Source organism: Crocuta crocuta, unplaced genomic scaffold (assembly GCF_008692635.1).
Source record: "Crocuta crocuta isolate KB4526 unplaced genomic scaffold, BGI_CrCroc_1.0 scaffold170, whole genome shotgun sequence".
Classification (NCBI taxonomy): Eukaryota; Metazoa; Chordata; class Mammalia; order Carnivora; family Hyaenidae; genus Crocuta; species Crocuta crocuta.
The window spans coordinates 1892932-1911608 of NW_027527853.1; the positions used below are offsets into that span (position 1 = coordinate 1892932).

At 52.8% G+C, this 18677-nt stretch overlaps 1 protein-coding gene across 2 annotated transcripts in view; it reads left to right on the forward strand.

Annotated features, from left to right (window-relative positions):
• Nucleotides 1–18677, forward strand: part of CRTAC1 (cartilage acidic protein 1) — a 120762-nt gene that overhangs the window by 71001 nt on the left and 31084 nt on the right. For both annotated transcript variants that reach the window (XM_077778951.1, XM_077778946.1), the window contains exons 3-4: nucleotides 10475–10611; nucleotides 16009–16165. In XM_077778951.1, coding sequence (XP_077635077.1) covers nucleotides 10475–10611; nucleotides 16009–16165 — 294 coding nt within the window. The remainder of the gene's footprint in view (nucleotides 1–10474; nucleotides 10612–16008; nucleotides 16166–18677) is intronic.

The following is an 18677-nucleotide window of genomic DNA, read 5'->3' on the forward strand; positions in this document are numbered from 1 at the left end:
CCACCACCACACCACCTCCACCAGTCATGTTAGTTCTGTGCCCAGCCTAGCCCTAGCCTAACCATGGCCCCATTCATTCATGAATGTATTCATTCGTTGGACAAGTATTTAATGAACACCTACTGTGTGCCAGGCACTATTCTAGGCACTGAGAATGCCCTATGAATGAAACAGACAAAAACCTCACCCTCCTGAAGTTTACACTGTATGCCCAATACAGCTTTATATTTCTCTAGGTACCTGACTCTCATAGACTCTGAGCTCCTTAAAGGCAAAGTCCCTATACTGGCACCCTCAGCCCAGCTAGACTTTGAACGTCCTAAGAGCACAGTCAAAACTTGATAAATAAATCCAGGAAGAGCAGACAAGGCATGAGCCATTAGGCCTGAGAGAAGGTTTGCGAACTAAGGGAAGACAAGGGGAGGCAAGCAACGCGCAAGCCCCCCCAGGAGGTCCTGGGCTTCCTGGGTTGGAGGGTGCAAGTGTTCGTATGGGAGAAGCTGGAGCTGGGCCCCGGCGCTGGGGTGAGGGCAGCAGTGCCCAGCAGCCTCAGCTCCAGACGCACAGCTCCCAGTGACCTTCTGTGGGTTCGAGTTCATTTTTCAGTTGAGTGATTCAGTCAATTCATCGACAGTGGGCAGGTGTAGAGCTGGGATATTTGTGCCACATCAGTGCCTCCTTGGGTCCAGCTGGCATGACACTCAGCCACTGCCACCCTGCCCACGGTAGGGACCCTGAGATCCCCTCTGGGAGCCCTGCCAGCCCATGCCTGCCCTGGCATGTGCCTGGGGGCCCCTGCAGCCTGTGCTGGGGTGTGGGAGGGGCCTGTGGATGGACAGCCCTGTCCCCTCCCTCAGCCAGCCTTTGGGATGTCAGCACTAATGTCCTTGGAGAAGGGTTGGGACACTGCACCCTGGCAGTGGGAGTCAGTCTGTACAACCCTGGGGTCTGCACCTTACTCACTGGGTGACCTCTCTCAGCCTCAACCCCTTCATCTGTAGAACATGAAAATTCTATCAACTTCATAAGCTCCACTCCCTCCAGTAGCTCCATAGACTATACGCAGAATCTCTACCGTGGCCCACAGCGCCCCTGCTTGGTGTGAGCCAGACTGTCCTCTGACCTCGTTGCCTCCACTCATTTCCTCTCACTCACCATGTTCCCACCTGAGGCCTTCATACTTGCTGTTCCCTCTGCCTGAAATGCTTTTCCCACCACTGTTCTCAGAGCTCACTCTGTTCAGAAGTACAGAACAGCCTGAACTTCCCCCTCATTCAGGCTCATCCCCAGATGTCCTACTGAATGCCTTAAAACCATATCCCCTCCTCGTGACCTTAATTTGCTTTATTTCTCTTCCTAGCACTTAGTGCTATCTGAAAGTATGTTATACATTTGGTTGTTGTTCATCTCTCCTACTCAGCCCCACAGTTACAAAAACTTTGTCTTGCCTGCTGCTGTATGTCCAGATGCAAAGAAGTGCTTATGTCACTTAATAAACATTCAATACATATATTTGAATGAGCAACCGAGATACTGAATGAAAAGCACTTATAATGGTGTCTAGGACTTAATAAGTGCTCTCCAAGCAATAGCTGTTACAATCCTGCAGCGCGAAGAAAGTCGGAGCCTTTAGAAGTGTCCTGGGCAGAGGGGCCAGGCCTCCCTGCTGGCCCATGGGAGAGAGAGAGACTCTAGGAGCAGAAACAGAAAAGGACCATCATGTAAACAAATGCCACCCAGATAAGGGTACGAGGAGGGTATGGGTCAAGGATTAAGAATTGGAAGATAGGTAGGAGGGAGGGAACAGAGAAAGATCGGCCACAATGCCAGGAAGGCCTGCAGCTCCCAGCCAGCTCCCTGGGGGTCTGGCGCTGGCCACCCCAGATGCTGTGCTGTGTGGCCCTGAGTCCTTCTGCCCACATAACCTGGGTAATGGGGGCGTGGGCCGGGGATGGGCCAGTGGCAGCTGTGAGCCCCGCCACTTATGTTGTTTTCACTCAACAGAATAGTCACTCATTACTGCTACCTTCAATCTGCATATTCTCCCTCCTCTTCCACACAAACAGGACTGTGCTCTACTCATGTGGCTGCTCTTTGTTTCATTTAACAATCGATTTCAGATATTATTTCACAGCAGCACACAGACAGCTTGCTCATTCTTTGGATGGCTGTGTAGTACTCCATTGTGCTGATTTGCCGTTCACCAAATTGGTCCTCTGTTGATGAACATTTAGATTGCTTGCAATCTTCTGCTCCTACAAGCAGTGCCACCAAATGAATAAGCTTGTGCAGCATTGCAGGTGCACCCATAAGGTGAGTTCCTAGAAGAGAATCGCTGCATCAGAGGCATATACGTGTGTGGATTTGATAGGCATTGCCAAACCACCCTTCAAATGGATAGTCTGATGACATTCCTGTTGGCCCTGATGTGAGTGAGCGTCTCCCAACATTCTCATCGACACAGTGTGTCCTCATTTTTAATATTTGCCAATCTGGTAGGAAAAAAATTGGTATCTAAATGTACCAATTTCATTTTTATTGCATTTATTCATTTTTATCTTAATTTTCATTTTTCTCAAAACAAGTGAGACTGAGCATATTTTTCTATGAGTCTCTGCTCATCATCGTTGCCCATTTTTTCTATTGATTATTGGCCTTTTTCTTATTGATTTATAACACCTCTTTATAAATTAGGGAAATTAGTTCTCTGTAATGCATGTTGCAGATAGTTTCCCCTTGTTTGTCATTTTTGTTTTGTCTTTGCTCATAGCGGGTTTTGCAATGCAGAAAAATTTTATTTTTAGGAACTTGGATTTATCGCTGTTTTCGCTGGTGGCTTGTGGGCTCTGTGTCATCCTTAGGCCATGGGCAGGGGCTTCTGTACCCTCTCGGAGAGGAGGACTCAGTCACTGTGCCAGAAAAGAAAGGGGACTGGGGCGGGCTGCACTTCCGGCTTCTGCCCACACAACGGATAAGCCACCTGCTCTTGAAAGCACACCCCTGGTCCAGCAGCTCCCTCAGTCATGCCACCTCCAGCTACGCCCAGACACCCTACGTCTTGCCACTCAGAGTGTGTTCTGTGGCCCAGCGGCATTGGCAACAGCTTGAAGGGCAGGCCCCACTCCAGACCTATCATTTTAACAGGCTGTCTTTGACCTCCAGTGCCTGGTAAAGCCTGGAAGACACTACTCAGTCTCCACCTTCTTTCCTAGTAGGCTCCCGAGGTCTCCTAATCCCCAGCCTGCTTTCCTTTGGATGCAAAAGGCTGATTTTCAGCTCCCCCAGCCTAGGCCCATTTGGGAAGAAGCTCACGAGCTGCTCAGGCTCCCTCTCCCAACCCCACAGTTGGGCCATGGTTTCCATGTAGCCCCATAAGAAGCCAGGATGGTTGAGGCTGTCAAAGCAGTTCCATAAAGAGCATGGGCTCCGAGGGCCATTTTCGCAGTCCCACCACAGAGTGAGGTCCCTTAGGAGTCAGGGACTAGACTGCCCTCCACCAGCACCCCTCCAGCTCGTTAATACAAGGTGCGATGGAGGACACTTTGAAGTCAGACCAGAGTTTGAAGCTCAGCTTTGCCACTTAACACCAGATGTGCATCCTTAGGCAAGTGACTTAATCCTCAGAGTCCCAATTTCTCTCTGTAAAACGAAGAGCCTACCTTCCTGACATGATACAGAGAGGGCTAAATGAGCTAATATGAGTGAAACACCTGGCAGCAGGTGGTCAAGATTTCCCTTTTCACCCAGGGATGGAAGGAAGAAGACTGGGGTCAGAAATAATATCATGGTCAAGGAGAGCCTAGGTTCCTTCTTCATTAAAATGTCCTTTGTCTAAATTCATCCTTTTTTCCCCTGAGGCCATCACAGCTTTGCTGGCTTTCCATTGACAAAGTCTTATAAAGCATTTTACACTTAATGTCAGTTTATTCAGTTGTCTCCTGGGATGTGGCTCATTGTGGAGCTGGAGTGGTCATGGCCTGTAATTCCCTGGATGATGATGATGATGGTGGTGGTGGTGATAGCGATGACGATGCAGTGGTGATGATGTGATGGTGATAGTGGTGATGGTAGTGATGCGGGTGGTGATGATGATGATAGGCAGGAGAGGGAGGATGGTGAGGATGGTCTTGATGATGGTGACAGTGGTTGGTGGTGAGGATGGTGGTGATGATGACAGTGATGATGATGATGTTATACACTATTTTTACTTTTTTAAGTTTATGTACTTTGAGAGAGAGATAGACAGAGCAAGTAGGGGAGGGGCGGAGAGAGGAGGGGAGAGAGAGAATCCCAAGCAGGCTCCATGCTGTCAGCACAGAGCCTGATGTGGGGCTCGAACTCACAAAAACATGAGATCATGACCTGAGCTGAAACCAAGAGTAGGTAGGACACATTAGCAACTGAGCCCTCCAGGCGCCCCTATTATTTTTATTACTTATGGAACTGATCATGTGCCAGATACTGTCGTAACTACTTCACATGAATTATAGAATTTAACTCTCACAACAGCCTGATGAATAGGTGGTCATTCTCATTACCCAATTTTACAACTAAGAAACAGACAAGCTTATGACTTGCCCAAGGTCAACCTAGACCAGGGATGTTGCTGGCCCCCTCCTTAACCCTGCTGTTTGGCAGTAATCTCTTTGCCTTATGAAGGAAGCGGGAGGTGGAGCCCTCCTCCCTGCCACACACACTGCTCACTCTTCTCTTTGCCACCAACACCAGACCACAAGCCAGGTCGTCTCCCCGAGGTGGGGGCAGCCCATGGTGGAGGAGGCACTCAGGGCCAGTGATCCTTAGGAAGAGCCCTTTATGACCCAAACTCACCCTCCTGGTGGCTCCAAGTTATCCTCTGGGGGCAAAGCTTGGTGTGGAGAGGATGACGGAATGGTGACTTGAGGGCCACTTGCTTGACACTGCTGCCCTCAGTGCAGAACCTTCCCCTTGTATTTGTCTGATGACTCCTCCATCTCTGCCCCTTCTTCCTCCTGCACCCGAATGAGGCTGCTCCTGGGACACGGACTGTCTCGTTCGCCCCCGCTCCAACCTCACTGCTATGCAAGCTGATAGCTTTTGTGGCCAGCGACCTCTTGGACATGTCTTCTCACCGCTTTGTGACCCTGTCGAATGCAAATGGCCCCACACCCAGCGGGCCCAAACTCCCGCTTCAGTCGCTCTCCCCACATTGTGGACCTCTCTCACCCAATCCCTTCTGCCCTTCGTGCTCCAGCCTCCTGCACCCCGTGCTTCCTCTCGCTCCCCCATCATCACAGAAGTGTCCCCCTTTTCTCCCTTGCTAGCTCACTCCTCACTCCACTGCCAGGTTAATCTTCTAGAAACACCGTCTTCCCCAGATCAGAAACCACCATGGTCCCTTCACCCTCCATCCTGGAATTAGTGGGTCTCTCCTGCCCTGCCATGTTCTTCCTTCTCAGCCTCCACAAACTGTCCTCTCTAGCATCCCCTCTGCATCCCTGTCTATGCACCCGGCCTGCCTAGAGCACCACCCCTCCACCTAAGCCACAGAGAGTGGCACACAGAAGCACAGGCCTTGAATCTGTCTCCTCCACTTACTAGTTCTGTGACCTTGGGCAATTGACTAATCTCTCTGCCCCCTCAATTTCTCCATCTGTAAAATGGGTCTGTACCAGCTCTCAAGGTGGCTGTGGGGTTTTGGCAAGACGATGGCTATAAAAGAGAGCGCTTCATGGGAAGCCTGGCCATGCTAAGCGCTCTAGAAACAGGAGTCACTGTTGTTGTTATTCTGACCCTTCAAGTACGGGTACACGTGCCTCCTCCATCATGAAGCCTTCTCTGATAACTATGGCCTCTTCCACCCTGACTTCATGGCATCTCCAGGATGCATCACCCTGTCCTCTTCCTCGGAGCTCTGCTAGCCGTGGGGTCTTAGGTAGGTCCCTTGTCTCTTGTGCATCAGGTCAGGAGAATAGTGCCCACCTCGCAGTTGTGGTGAGAGTTAGTGAAGGAATATATGTGCCTGGCACATGACTGAATATACGTGAAGTGCTGTAGAAATGTTAAGTAATATTAGTTTCACTGCGGTGCTGTGGCACCTCCTCTCCCTATCCCTCCTGTTGTCGAATGGACCGTAAGCATCCTGGATCAGCGACCAAGACTCCTGCTTCTCCGTGGCCTCCCGCTGCACTCGGTGCCCAGCAGGGCATGGTAGACCCCCCAGCCTCACCCACTGGGCCTTCCCACTGGCCTCCTGGCAGTAACTGGCAGTTCCAAGGCTCCTTTAATGCCAAGGTGCCAAAGTCAGAATTGGGAGCCCCCAGACCTGTCTCTCGTAGGGGCTGTGACCCCCAGCGCCCCACGTCTTGCCCATGAACACCCTTCTGTTTCTCCCAGGCCACTGCCCTCTCAGAGTCTCCCCCAGGGGCTCAGGAGAGCTCCCCTCTTCTCTCTTCTTCCTGAGCAGCCGCCCCCCCCCGACTTGGTGAGCGACCCCAGGGCAGAGTGCAGCTACAAGGAGCCAGAAGGCGGGATTACACGCAGACATGCGCCGGGGGCCAGTGCCGGGTGGTTATTGCCAGTGCCATCGACCCGCACGGCTTGCTGTTTATCCGTCTTCTTGACACACCTAATTACCCAGGTTGCAGCTGCCAGAGCATTTGCTCTTCCTAAATCATGGGCTCCCGTCTCTCCTCGCCCAGGCCTCCAGGCCTCTGCCTGCAGAGGGGCTGCCATTGATTTTGCCGTTCCCGTTTATGATCTACAAGGCTCTGCATCACTGTTGCACATTTTACCTTAATTAGTTTATTCTTCTGGGCGTACTTGGTCAGCTGAGAAGCCAGGAGGTGGAACAGGGGGAGAAACTAACAGCACATGGCGCTCTGACCCCCCTCCAGTGCCTGGGTGGACCTCACACCCTAAGAGAGCAGTTTGCTAGGAACAGTGCTAGGTCTACAGGATGTTAATAGATAAGCTGCAAAAAGGGGTTCCGTGGCCAACTGTATTTGGGAAGGACTGTATTAAATAATTAATTTAATTCTTTAAGAGGTGCCTAGGTGGCTCAGGTCATGATCTCGCAGTCCGTGAGTCTGAGCCCCACATTGGCTCTGTGCTGACAGCTCAGAGCATGGAGCCTGCTTCAGATTCTGTGTCTCCCTCTCTGACCCTCCCCTGCTCACACAGTCTCACTCTCTCTCAGAAATAAATTTAAGGGGCGCCTGGGTGGCTTAGTCGGTTAAGCGTCCAACTTTCGCTTAGGTCATGATCTCGTGGCTCGTGGGTTCGAGCCCCGCGTGGGGCTCTGTGCTGACTGCCAGCTCAGAGCCTGGAGCCTGTTTCAGTCTGTGACTCCCTCTCTCTCTGACCCTCCCCTGCTCACGCTGTCTCTCTTTCTCCTAGAAATAAATAAAACATTTAACAAAAAAAAAGAAATAAATTTAAAACATTAAAAAAAATTTTAAATAAACATTAAAAAATTACCAAAAAAAGCACACTCTGGGAAAGGTTTATCTTGGGTGAGCAGTAGGAATCGGAGGTGATGAAGCAGAAAGGGACAGAGTCATGGTGGTCCCGTTTGTTCCTCTTGTCTCGCTGAGGCAGGAACTCCATGACGTGACTGAATGCAGGGGTCCCCACGGAGCTCCGCGGGCCCCGCTGCTCGCAGCGGCTGCCTCACCCTGGCCCGTGCTTGCTGGACGTTAACCCACAGTACTTCCGGGGGGACTAGACTAGCAGAGGCATCGTCCAAAGGGGCCCTGTCGCAACAGAAGAGGGCAAGGGTCACTTGCTGTCGGGGAGGTTGCAGACCCAGACGCCTGCAGGGCCCTCCTTAGAGGTGCCCTGAGCATTAGGAAGCGGTGATAAGGCTGCCACTGCCTCGGGGACAGCCGTGAGCACGGCAGGCCAGGCCCCCAGTCCCTTTACCGCAGTCCTGAAATCCAAAACATTCTGAACGCCTCAGTTGGTTTTTTTTTTTAAGTTTATGGGAAAGTGAATTGATAGCAAAACCTGTCCTGAGCTGATGTGAGTTATTTATAGGCTCTATTTATCCCACTTAGCGTGAATATTCATATATTTTACTGCAGAAATATTAATGTGTTTAATTACAGGGTGCTGCCCCATCCCTCCTGGGGGTGTTATGTAATAAATGGTGTGTGCACTGTATTACCTTTCTAAAATGTAAAAGAAAAAATCTGAATTTCTAAATACTTCTGGTCCCCAGGGATTGTGATGAGGTGCTGTGGACTGGGGCTGTGTGGGTTGCCATGCACAAGGCTGACCCTGGCCCGGGGCTTCAGTGCCTTTTTTTTATGTCGATTTATTTTTGAGAGAGTGAGAGAGCACGAATGAGGAAGGGGCAGAGAGAGAGGGAGACACAGAATCTGAAGCGGGCTCCAGGCTCTGAGCTGTCAGTACAGAGCCCAACACAGGGCTCAAACTCACAGACTGCAAGATCATGACCTGAGCTGAAGTCGGACGCTTAACGGACTGAGCCCCCAGGCGCCCCTCCAGTGCTTTTTATCCTGTAATTCCCACCACCACTGGGTGGAGGAGGCACAGCTTTTGCCCTGATGCCCAGATGAGGAAACCAAGGCTGGAGAGGATAAGGAGTAAGCAAGGCCCGAGCCAGTGGGCGTCGGCATGGGGCATGGGCTCAGGCCATCGTAGTCAGCACCTGTGCTTCAGTCCAGAACCAGCTCCTCAGATGCCCCAGTGGGCTTCCCCCGGGCTGCTGCGGCTCTGCCCTACCCTAGCCGTGGCTCCCCAGCCCGAGCCTCCAAGGAACAGACATCCGCAGGCCTTCTGGATCTGCTCCTTGTTCTGCTCTGGAAGGGCCTTTCCCTCCCCTGGCTGGGCCTCTGCCCCTCTGGGTGGGTCAGGCTCCAGTGTCAGCTCCCTGGTGTCTGGTGAGCATCTCTGAGGCCAATTGCAGACCCCACAGACCACGCACCAGCCCCCGTGGGTCCCTGCGGTCTGAGGAGGCTCCCAGGGGAGGCCACTCAGAGAGCAAAGCCTTTTGTCATCTCCTGGGCAGAGCCACCTGAGAGATCCTTTATAACCGCCCTCACCTCACATGCTCACACTCCCACAGACCTCCTCAGTCATTTCGTTTCAGGCACTGACTGTCACCAGGCTCCTGCAGTGCAGAGCTGGTGTCCCGAAGGGCCTTCAAGAGTGGCCCATCTGTAACATGGCAATGACCACTTGTGTCTAATAGCTACCACCTTGAGGGGACACTGTGCTAAGCCTTTGGGGTGCATCATCTCATGTATTCCTCACAGTAAACTTGATGCAGCTTTTACTGCTGTCCCATTTCCAGGAAAACTGGAGCTCAGAGATGCTAAGCAACTTGCCCAAAATCAACAGCCAGCCCCTAGAAGTAGAATCTGGGTAGAACAGAGACCAGGACTGGGGCACGTGCACTCCAAACCCTGATGTCTTAACCACTGCACCATGCTGCTCCCTTCCACCTGAGCCTGTGGCCTCTCCCCTGGACCAGCCAGAGAGTCAACGGCAGGGTTCTGTCCCCAGGTCCACTCTTCCCCAAGCTCACCTCCCTGGCTTCCTGTAGCTGCCCCTTGCGTGTGTTTCCAGTGCCCATCCCTGCGAGCAGAACGTGATCCGTCCTAAAATATGACAGCTCTGGGTCTCACAGGAACAAGAAATAAACTAGGGGTGACAGCAGAGTGGAGAGAAACCTCAAGTGGCCTTAGAAAAGCATGAGCCTCCGGCCACCAGAAGTTCTTCCCTGCTTCCCAAAAACAAGCTGCTCAGCCATGGCTTTGCCTTGGGAGGCCACAGACCCCCTGCAGTTACATGTGGTATGTTGTGTGGTGCACGTGTGTGCAATTCCCTGAGCTGAGGGTCCTCAGCCTCCATACGTTTCTCCAAGGGGTGGGGACCACTGCTCCCTAGGGCCTCCCAGGGCTGCCCCAAAATCACCCACCTGGGTGCTGACCCTACTGCCATCTGGTTCCCCTGGGGGTGGGCGATGGATCTGTCAGGACACCACTGCCAGCCCCTTCTGAGATCCAGACTTAGAGCTCCACCCACCAAGCAGGATCATTTCTTCTCAGACCCAGATCAGGTGCTGCGATCCAGCAAAGAATGTAGGAGGTAGCTCCTGGGAAAAGAGATACTCTGGGTTGTGTTTGGGAGCTGAAACGCTAGCAATCCCAGATCTCCTGCATGTTGCAGGAACGTGGTACCGAACGTGAAGCCCAGCTGCTGAGGGTCATCTCGGACACACAGCAGTGGTAACATTTCTTGGGTAGTTCCCAAGGCCCGGGCTGGCTCTTTTCATAAGCCTCAAGGTCTCTTCTCTCAACTGAAAATACCTGAGTGCCCCCTTGACAGAGCCTCCCCTCCTCTTGAGTGAGTGCTGCGGGGTGCACTCACCTTGCCGCAGATGACCGGACCACCTATGGCAGGTGACCCGAAACGTACCTGCACGCTGGCCCACCAGCCACCGGCCCTCCCTTCCTCCTCTCTCCAGGGGTGGCCACGTACACGGACAAGCTGTTCAAGTTCCGCAACAACCGGTGGGAAGACATCCTCAGCGACGAGGTCAACGTGGCCCGTGGTGTGGCCAGCCTCTTTGCCGGGCGCTCTGTGGCCTGTGTGGACAGGACGGTGAGTTCAGGGTTGCGTGGGGGGCTGGGGGAGGAGAGGGGGCACACAGTGAAGTGAGAGCCTGGAGGAGAGCCAACAGGCAGACGTCCTCCAACAGGGTGCGGCTGTCGGGAGCAGAGCCCAAAGCTGCACCAGCAGCTCCCACAGTGCCTTGCACATAGTAGATGCTCAATACTAACCAGCCCTGCAGGGTGAGTTACCGTCTACTTCCATGTTCTTTCTCCCTGTAGGCCCTCCCAGCAACCAGTGAGGAAACCGGTCAAGGGCTCTCATCATCTGTCCATTGGGCAGAGGAGGGAGCCAAGGCCCAGCTTGGTGCAGTGGCTTGCCTGACGACCCGGAATAGATTGGCAGTGTGTCTAGGACATGAATTAGACTTCTCTAGCTCATTCATTTTTTCAACCAGTATTTATTAAGTGCTTACTTTGTGCCAAGCATTGAGCCATGGAGCTCCCCCCGGAAATGTTTGTGGAACAAATGAAGGCACGACGAAGAGGTTCAGGGGTGGGTGAGTGAAGGGTGGCCCGAACGTCCAAGTGCTCTGTTTAATCAATAGCTCTGTCACCGCGTTCGCACATGCTAGTCCTCTCTACCTGGGGTGCCAGCCCAGAGCAGGTGGGGAGGAAAGGCTGAGGGGGAGGGGCAGGAGCAGATGCAGCCACCTGCCCTATGGGGCGGCCCCAGCCCAGGCTTGCGTCCCTGCAGCCCCAGCCAGAGCCACGGCTTGCCGTGAGGGTGATTAATCCCTCCTGTCACCTGCTCCCCTGCTGCCCCTCCTTGGCTCTACAGACAGTCATCAGTACGCGGGGCCCCAGCTGCTGCCCAGCTCCATTCTGGGGGCAGGGGCAAGGGGCCTCGCTCATCTCAGGATTGAGATGGCACCGAGGGGATTGGGGATTCAGTGTGAATCTTCACAGCAGGGGCCTCCAGGCCTTGGGAAAAGGCAGGTGCCAGGTATAAATATTTATTTCTTAACAAGCTGGTGCTGGGAAAAGAAGCCAAGCTGGGCTGTGAAGCCACATTTAGCCCTGACCTGAATCTTCGCCACTCCTGCCTAGTGGGAGGGAATGAGGAGGTGCTGGCTCTGGGAGCAGCCCCGAAGAGTGAGGAGGGTCTGGGGTGTACCAGGCCCGGCCACCGCTAGGAGCCTCTTCCCAGGCTCCGTGTTTCCTGTCTCAGTCCTTCTGAACAAGGGCTTCCCACACATGGCCAAGGTGGAAACCATCTCCGAGCAGGTGGCAGGGCCTGAAGGTTAATCACAAAGAGATGCACTCTTGTCCTAACAAGGTCATCCGCACACCCACGCATTTAACCACAGGACAAAGGCACCATGTGAAATGAAAAAAAAAAAAAACAACAACCATGCTTTTGCACACAGCGCCATAGACAGGCACTTAGCAGCCCACTCAGCCCCAGCCTTAGGGAGCTAGAAAGCACCCCTACGGTCCGTCTGCCACCAGGAAAGGGGCTGCTTTCTGTGTCCAGCCACCACTGCCACCTTGGCAAACCCTGGGGCCTGAGAACTGTGTGGGGGAGGAGTAGCGGGAGGTCACGACCACTCTGGAAATTGAGGAGTAGGAATGCACCCTGGGGTAGGAAACCCAAAGTCTTAATGACGGCTAACTTTCATGAGCTACCAGCATGCCAAGCCCTGTGCTCAGCAGTTTATATGCATCATCTTGCTGAATCTTCGCAATGAGCTTATGAAGTACATGCTCTCATTATCCCCATTTTACAGATATGGAAACTAAGGCTTCAATCAGTTAAGCAACTTGACCTTGGTCACATGGTAAACGGCAGGCAAAGCCAGGAATTGGGCCCTTCCTGCCTGAGAATGAATTAGATGCCTTTCTGCCCCATGGCCACCCCGTCTCTGGGTGAACCCACATCAGACACATTTCTAACCACGGGTTCTGTTACAGCCTTCATCCTACTCCTTCCTCAGCCCCACAGCCACCACGTGGAGCCTTTTCATCTTACCTGTTCCCAAAGTGTGGTCTGCAGACCAGCAGCACCTGTTGCTGGTTAGCATGGTTAGAAACGCAGATTCTGAGGCCCGGCCCCCACTCCGCCCTCCAGACCTGCTGATTCGGAGCCCACCGTGGGTGGAGGGGAGCCGAAATCTGGGTTTGAACTAGCCCTGCGGGTGACTCTGGTGCAGGCTGCCGTTTGAGAGCCGTCCTGCAGGTAAAGGTCTCAGCCCTACCCCGTGCCCTCCCTGCCCGCTCCCAGCAGCCCTCATTCCCTCTCGGCCCCACATCTGGCACACTTGCCCGCCCTTTGCCTGTGGCTGCCTCATCATTCACCCACCTTTCTGGATCCAGCTCAAAGCCCATCTCTTACAAGAAGCGTTCCCTGATCGATAATGATTACGCCTCATGTTTATATAGCATTTTTATCTCTTGGAGACCTTTCACATGTGTTGTCTCATTTCATCTTCTCAACAACCCTGCCAGGAAGCAGGGAGAATATGATTCCTTTAACACACGAGGAGACGCAGCCACAGGGGGCGAGGAACCTCCCTGAGGACAAAGAGCCAAATAGGGGCAGAGCTGGATGAAGACCAGGCTAGTATCCTAGACCACGGCCCTCCAGGGTGGCTCCTGGGCCAACAGCATCAGCTTCACCTGGGAACTTGTTAGAAATGCAAACTCGGGGCCCACTCTGAGCTCCCGAATCAGAAACTCAAAGGATGAGAGGCAGCATCTGTGTTTTAACAAGCCCTGCAGGCGATTCTGATGTAGGCTGAAGGGTGAACCCACTGCCCTACTGGGAGCCCCTTTCCAGGCTCATCTCTGGGATCACCTCACCATCCCAGAGCGATTGTAGTCAAGGTCACACGTGCATCCCTGCAGTCTCCCACAGCCATAACACATCTGTGTTTGTCAAGTTTTATCAGCCCAGTACATTGAAGAAAGGAACTAGCTATAACGGAATTTTATCAACATCCTAATTTCTAGCAGAATGCCTTTCAGTTCATTTGGGCTTAATTGCCCGTTTGTTGATGGGACTGCTAACAGCCAGTGGGGTCAGGCTTGGGCACAGGGAGGGCTCACTCTCCTCTTCGGGCCCATTCATTCAGCCTTCCTCCTGTCATTTCACACACATGTACTGGGCTCCTGGGATGGGCAAGAGGCCTTCAGGGTCCTCCCCCAGGCACGAAGCCGCGTTGCAAAGCGGTGCGTCTCAGACTTCACTTTTGCAGAGGCATCACATGGGGTCTTGTGAAAATGCAGATTCTGATTCAGCAGGTCTGGCAGAGGGGAGGGGTCCCTGGGAGTCTATATTTCCAACCTGCTCCCAGACGACACCGAGGCTGCCAGGCCACGCACTGCTGAGGAGCAAGATTCGCAGAGCACAGACTCCCAGGTGGCAGGGTGGAGGCTCAGATAACCAAAGCACTAGGGGCGTCAACAGCTTGAGAGAATATCTTTCCACCTGCTCCAGCTTTGGCCCCTGACACACCCTGCCTCGCATTTTATGTTCCAGCAACATTGAACCAACTTCTTATGGTTTGCTTATGTTCGTCGTTCTCTGCCTGGAAGGTTCTTTCCTCTACACTTCACCTGGCTGAGACTCCTCCTAGAAAGCCTTTCCTGAACTCCCCATGGTTCAATGCCCTTCCTCTGGGGATCCTCTTCTGTATACCAGGAAATGCTGTATATGTTCTCTTTCACCTCTTTCTTTTTTTTTCTTTTCTAAAATATTCTAATACGAGTAGAGTTAATGTATTTATTTTCTTAATTTTTTTATTTTAAATCCAGTGTAGTTAATACACATATTCTCTTACTCATACATATGATTGTGTTATCGTTGATGTGTCTGCATCCCCTCGGGAGACCAGGAGCCCCTTTGCTGCCCTCACCCACCAGTCAGACAGACCCAACTAGCTCTTAACCAGCTTCCCCAAAGAAAACATTCCCATAGAAGGGATAAAGTCCGTGGTTGGTTAGGTGGAACAGGAATGGCTTATAGAGTCATTGGGTAAGAAATAGCACAGTCTGGTGGCCTGGAACTCCTCTGTTTCTCCCGGGTTGTTTTGTGTGTGTGGCTTGCCTTTAGAGTTTATTTATTTATTGCGGCACCTGGGTGGCTCGGTTGTTGAGCATCCCATTTCGGCTCAGGTCATCATCACACAGTTTGCAAGTTCAAGCCCCACGTCAGGCTCTGTGCTGAAAGCTCAGAGCCTGGAGCCTGCTTCTGATTGTGTTTCCCTCTCTCTCTGCCCCTCCCTCACTCAGGCTATCTCTCTCTCTCTCTCTCTCAAAAGAAAATAAACATTTAAAATAATTAAGTTTATTTGTTTATTAATCAAGCCCTGCAGAGCCTGACTCAGGGCTTGATCTCATGAACCATAGGATATGACCTGAGCCAAAAGCAAGAGTTGGACACTTAACCGACTGAGCCACCCAGGCGCCCCACGTTTACAGCTTGCCTTTAAATGAGACTATAGGCAAGTGAAGACTGAAGACTTTGTCTTAGATACATTTAGAGCAGAGCGTGTTGCATGTAGTTGGAGCTCAAGAAATATGTACTATCTGATTAATTGGAGTGAAATGATGAGAGGAAAGCTAGAAAACTGTTAGAATTTAGAAATCAGGCGGATCTCCTAGGGGAAAGGAGACATCCATTGAAGAAAGACACCGTTATACTAACAGGCAGAAAAGAGTCTTTCATCAGCAGGGTTTCGGACTAGCGCGGAGAACGACTATAGCCGCAAGGAGCTGGTGCCCAGGCTTCTCCTGGATGCAAAGAAAAAAAACATTTGAGACAGTGTTAGAAAGGCAGAAGCAATATACTATTTCTTTCTGGTAATATGGCAAAACCAGGGGGTTGGAAGAAGGACCCCTGCATATCCGAGCCGCCTGTGCTACTGAAATAGAGGCATGAGGAAACACAGGGTGACAAATGGGGAGGGAGAAGACTCCGGAATTTGCTTGTCATCTTGGCTGGAGGGAGCTTGAATGGGAGAGAGAGAGACTGAGAATAATGGGAATTGGTAGATCAATCAATCAGCAAATATTTATTGAGCAGCTACCCTGGCTGGCAGCTGGAGAGAGCTCAGCTGGAGAGAGGCACATTAGAAAATTGTCTATAAAAAGGTGGTTGTGGGGGAGAGGGAGGGATGTGTTCTTCTGGAACAGGATAGAAGGAGAAGCAGGGCTGCTTTGTCGTAGGACATGTCGAGGGTGGGTGCCATGCACTCTGTAGCCCCTGGGAAAGCACCTCTGGAGTCGGGCCCAGCTTACAAGGCCATGCACCCCAGACCAGGGAGGAGAACCTGACCCTTGAAAGAGCTATGGTCCTAAGAGGAGGGGGAGAGCCACTTTCTGGGAAAGAGACCACAATGCACCCGAATGGGTCTGCTCACCCACCCTCCTTTTCCTTCCTTCTCAGGGCTCCGGACGCTACTCTATCTATATCGCCAATTATGCCTACGGTAACGTGGGCCCTGATGCCCTCATTGAAATGGACCCCGAGGCCAGTGACCTCTCCCAGGGCATTCTGGCGCTCAGAGATGTGGCTGCTGAGGCTGGGGTCAGCAAATACACAGGTAGGCAGAGTGACACGAGGCACGCTATGAGCTGGAAGGGTGGGGGGCTGGCCTGGGGGCTGGGCTCTGTGAGGCTGAGTTCAGTTTATCAGAGCCCACAGGAGAGGGTGCGCTTGTGTCTCTGGGGAGGGGAGATGAAGGCTTGATTCCATCCCCCCACCCACACGAAGCTCCTCCAGCACTGCCTTTCCAAGGGTTGGGGAGACACCTGCCACGTGTGGGTTTTGGGGGCATAGGGGACACGGGATGGAAGGTGAGGACACCCCAACACCTTCCTCTCCTAGAACCTCTAGCCTCGTTCCCTGCTGTAACCCAAATGATGGGTGAACGGATTCTGTAGGAGAAAACTGACAAATCACCAAGGCTGAGATTTAAAGAATTCTTTATTGCCAAACAGCAGATGAAATTATTTACTTATACATAAGCGGCCGGGAATTGAGTGCTAAATCCCTAAGCTTCAGCTGGGTCCCGTCTTGGATAACTGAGCTCAAAGAATTGTGTTCTTGTTCCAAAACCTCTCTAGGCCCTTTTTTGGAAGCCATGCTCTCCCCACATCTCTCTGGATGGGGGACCTATTGTCAGTCTCTGACAGGGAGATCTTTCTAGGGAAGGCTGTTTTTCTAATTCAAGCACTGCTGCTGACTAAACTCTGATAATCTGCCAATAGACTGCTGATGGCAGAGCAATCCGGTTCCTGTTTTGGGTGCCAAAAATCAGGAAGCCGGAGCTGTGCACAACAACTTCGCACGTGAACTTCAGGCTCACTCACCCCAAGCCTATAACTGGGACATAGAAATCCTCTCTCTGGTTGACCTTCCCGATATATCCATCCCAACTTGCACTGTAGACGTCCAGAGTGTCGGCCCTGCCTGAATCCAAATCCTGGGGCTGGAAGGCTATCTGAAGGGTCCTTTGGGCCATCCCTGCCTCCAGACAGCCGGGTGGTAGCACACTCTCAAAGCCCTACCTGGAAAAAGTGGTCACAGCCTCTCCTGAGTTTATGATGCCTTTCTCTAGCCAACTTTCCACCTCTGTGAAACAGGGAGATTGATGTTGGCCTGTCTGACAAAGTTTGTGGGAACAAACGGCTAGACAGTAAAATAGTGTGCACAGCTCGAGCCCCATCAAAGTGCTCGAGAGCCCCGCACATGAACGTGCAGCCTTTCTGGCTGAGTGTCAGTAATAAACCATGCTTTCCTGGGAAAAGGAATAAACATGCAGGAGCTTCAGCCTAGATTTGTACAGTCAATTTTTCTGAATAGTTCCCAGCTCTGTGCACTGGGCTGGCTTGGCAATTAAGTGCCTTGATCTGCAGGAGCAGGAGAGTGGGCTGGGGAGATGAAGCGCTTGAAAATGAGGAGATGGAAGGGAGGCAAGGTCTGGGAGAGAGGGTTATACACAGAATAAAAGAATTCGGGAGGTTGCGACTGGGTTTGAGCATGAAGGGGACGTTGTTCACGCTGGCTGGGCTGGCACAGGGGCAGGTAGGAACCGAAGAGGGGGCAGGAGGGGACCGAGAGGAGACAGCTGAGGAGTATGGATGGGGATGGGAGCAGTAGCCAACTGCGCCAGGCTGTGCAGGGAGGACTGGGCAGCTCAAGGAAGGGACAGCAGCTACAGGCGGGCCAGGGCAGCTGGCATGCCCAGAGGACACGTCAGAGCAGCTTTGCAGACATCCAGAAGCCGTTTGGCTGACGAGAACCTATTTGGCCCACCAAGTTACTATTGTGTCTGCCCGCCTTCGCCAGCCCACCCTTTCCTTGCCCGCCAAGTCCCTCAGCTCTACCCTGCAGCCCCCTTTGTTACTCGGATACTGACGCATGGACATCTGGCTGGAAAGCTAGCCCAGAGCACCGCCTGGAACTCCAGGGACAGACCCCGAATGTGAGGGCCACCACTGGAGCCCAGCCTGATTGCCGAGTCTCTGGCACATGGCCAGCACTCAGCTCCAGGCTGGTGCCCTCGGGCCCAGGAAGGGGGCAGCAGGCAGGCAGTGTGCTGAGCCGGCCAGGAGGGAAGTGAGCCATGGCCAGATGTGCAGTCGGGGAGCCGCATGTCCCCAGAGCCAAGCCACACGATACCCATCTGCCGGACGGCCCTTGGGGAAGCTCCTATTTTACAAAAGAATAAATCGAGGTCCAGATAGGAAAAGGGACTTGCCCAAGGTCACGCAGAAGCATTGTAAAGAAACTAGCATTTAGAGCCCCGGCCCCCAAAGCTTAATCTGCCACAACCAGCTGACCTTCCTGATGACCTACAGCTTGAACATCCGGCTCCAACCTGCAAAACGGGAGGGGCTGCTGAAGGAGGAAGGCCTGCCCCAGGGAATGGCACTCCCAGGGCACTGCCCCAGGGAATGGCACTCACGGGTTTGAGTATGACCCCCCCAGGTTTTGTGGCTGAAGCAGCTGCTTGGCCAAGGCTGTGCTGGGCAGCAGGGGGAGGCCCAGGCCAGCAGTCGGCAGGCCGGCCAATGGCGCTGCCCGCACCACCACGCTGTCCGGCTCTCTAG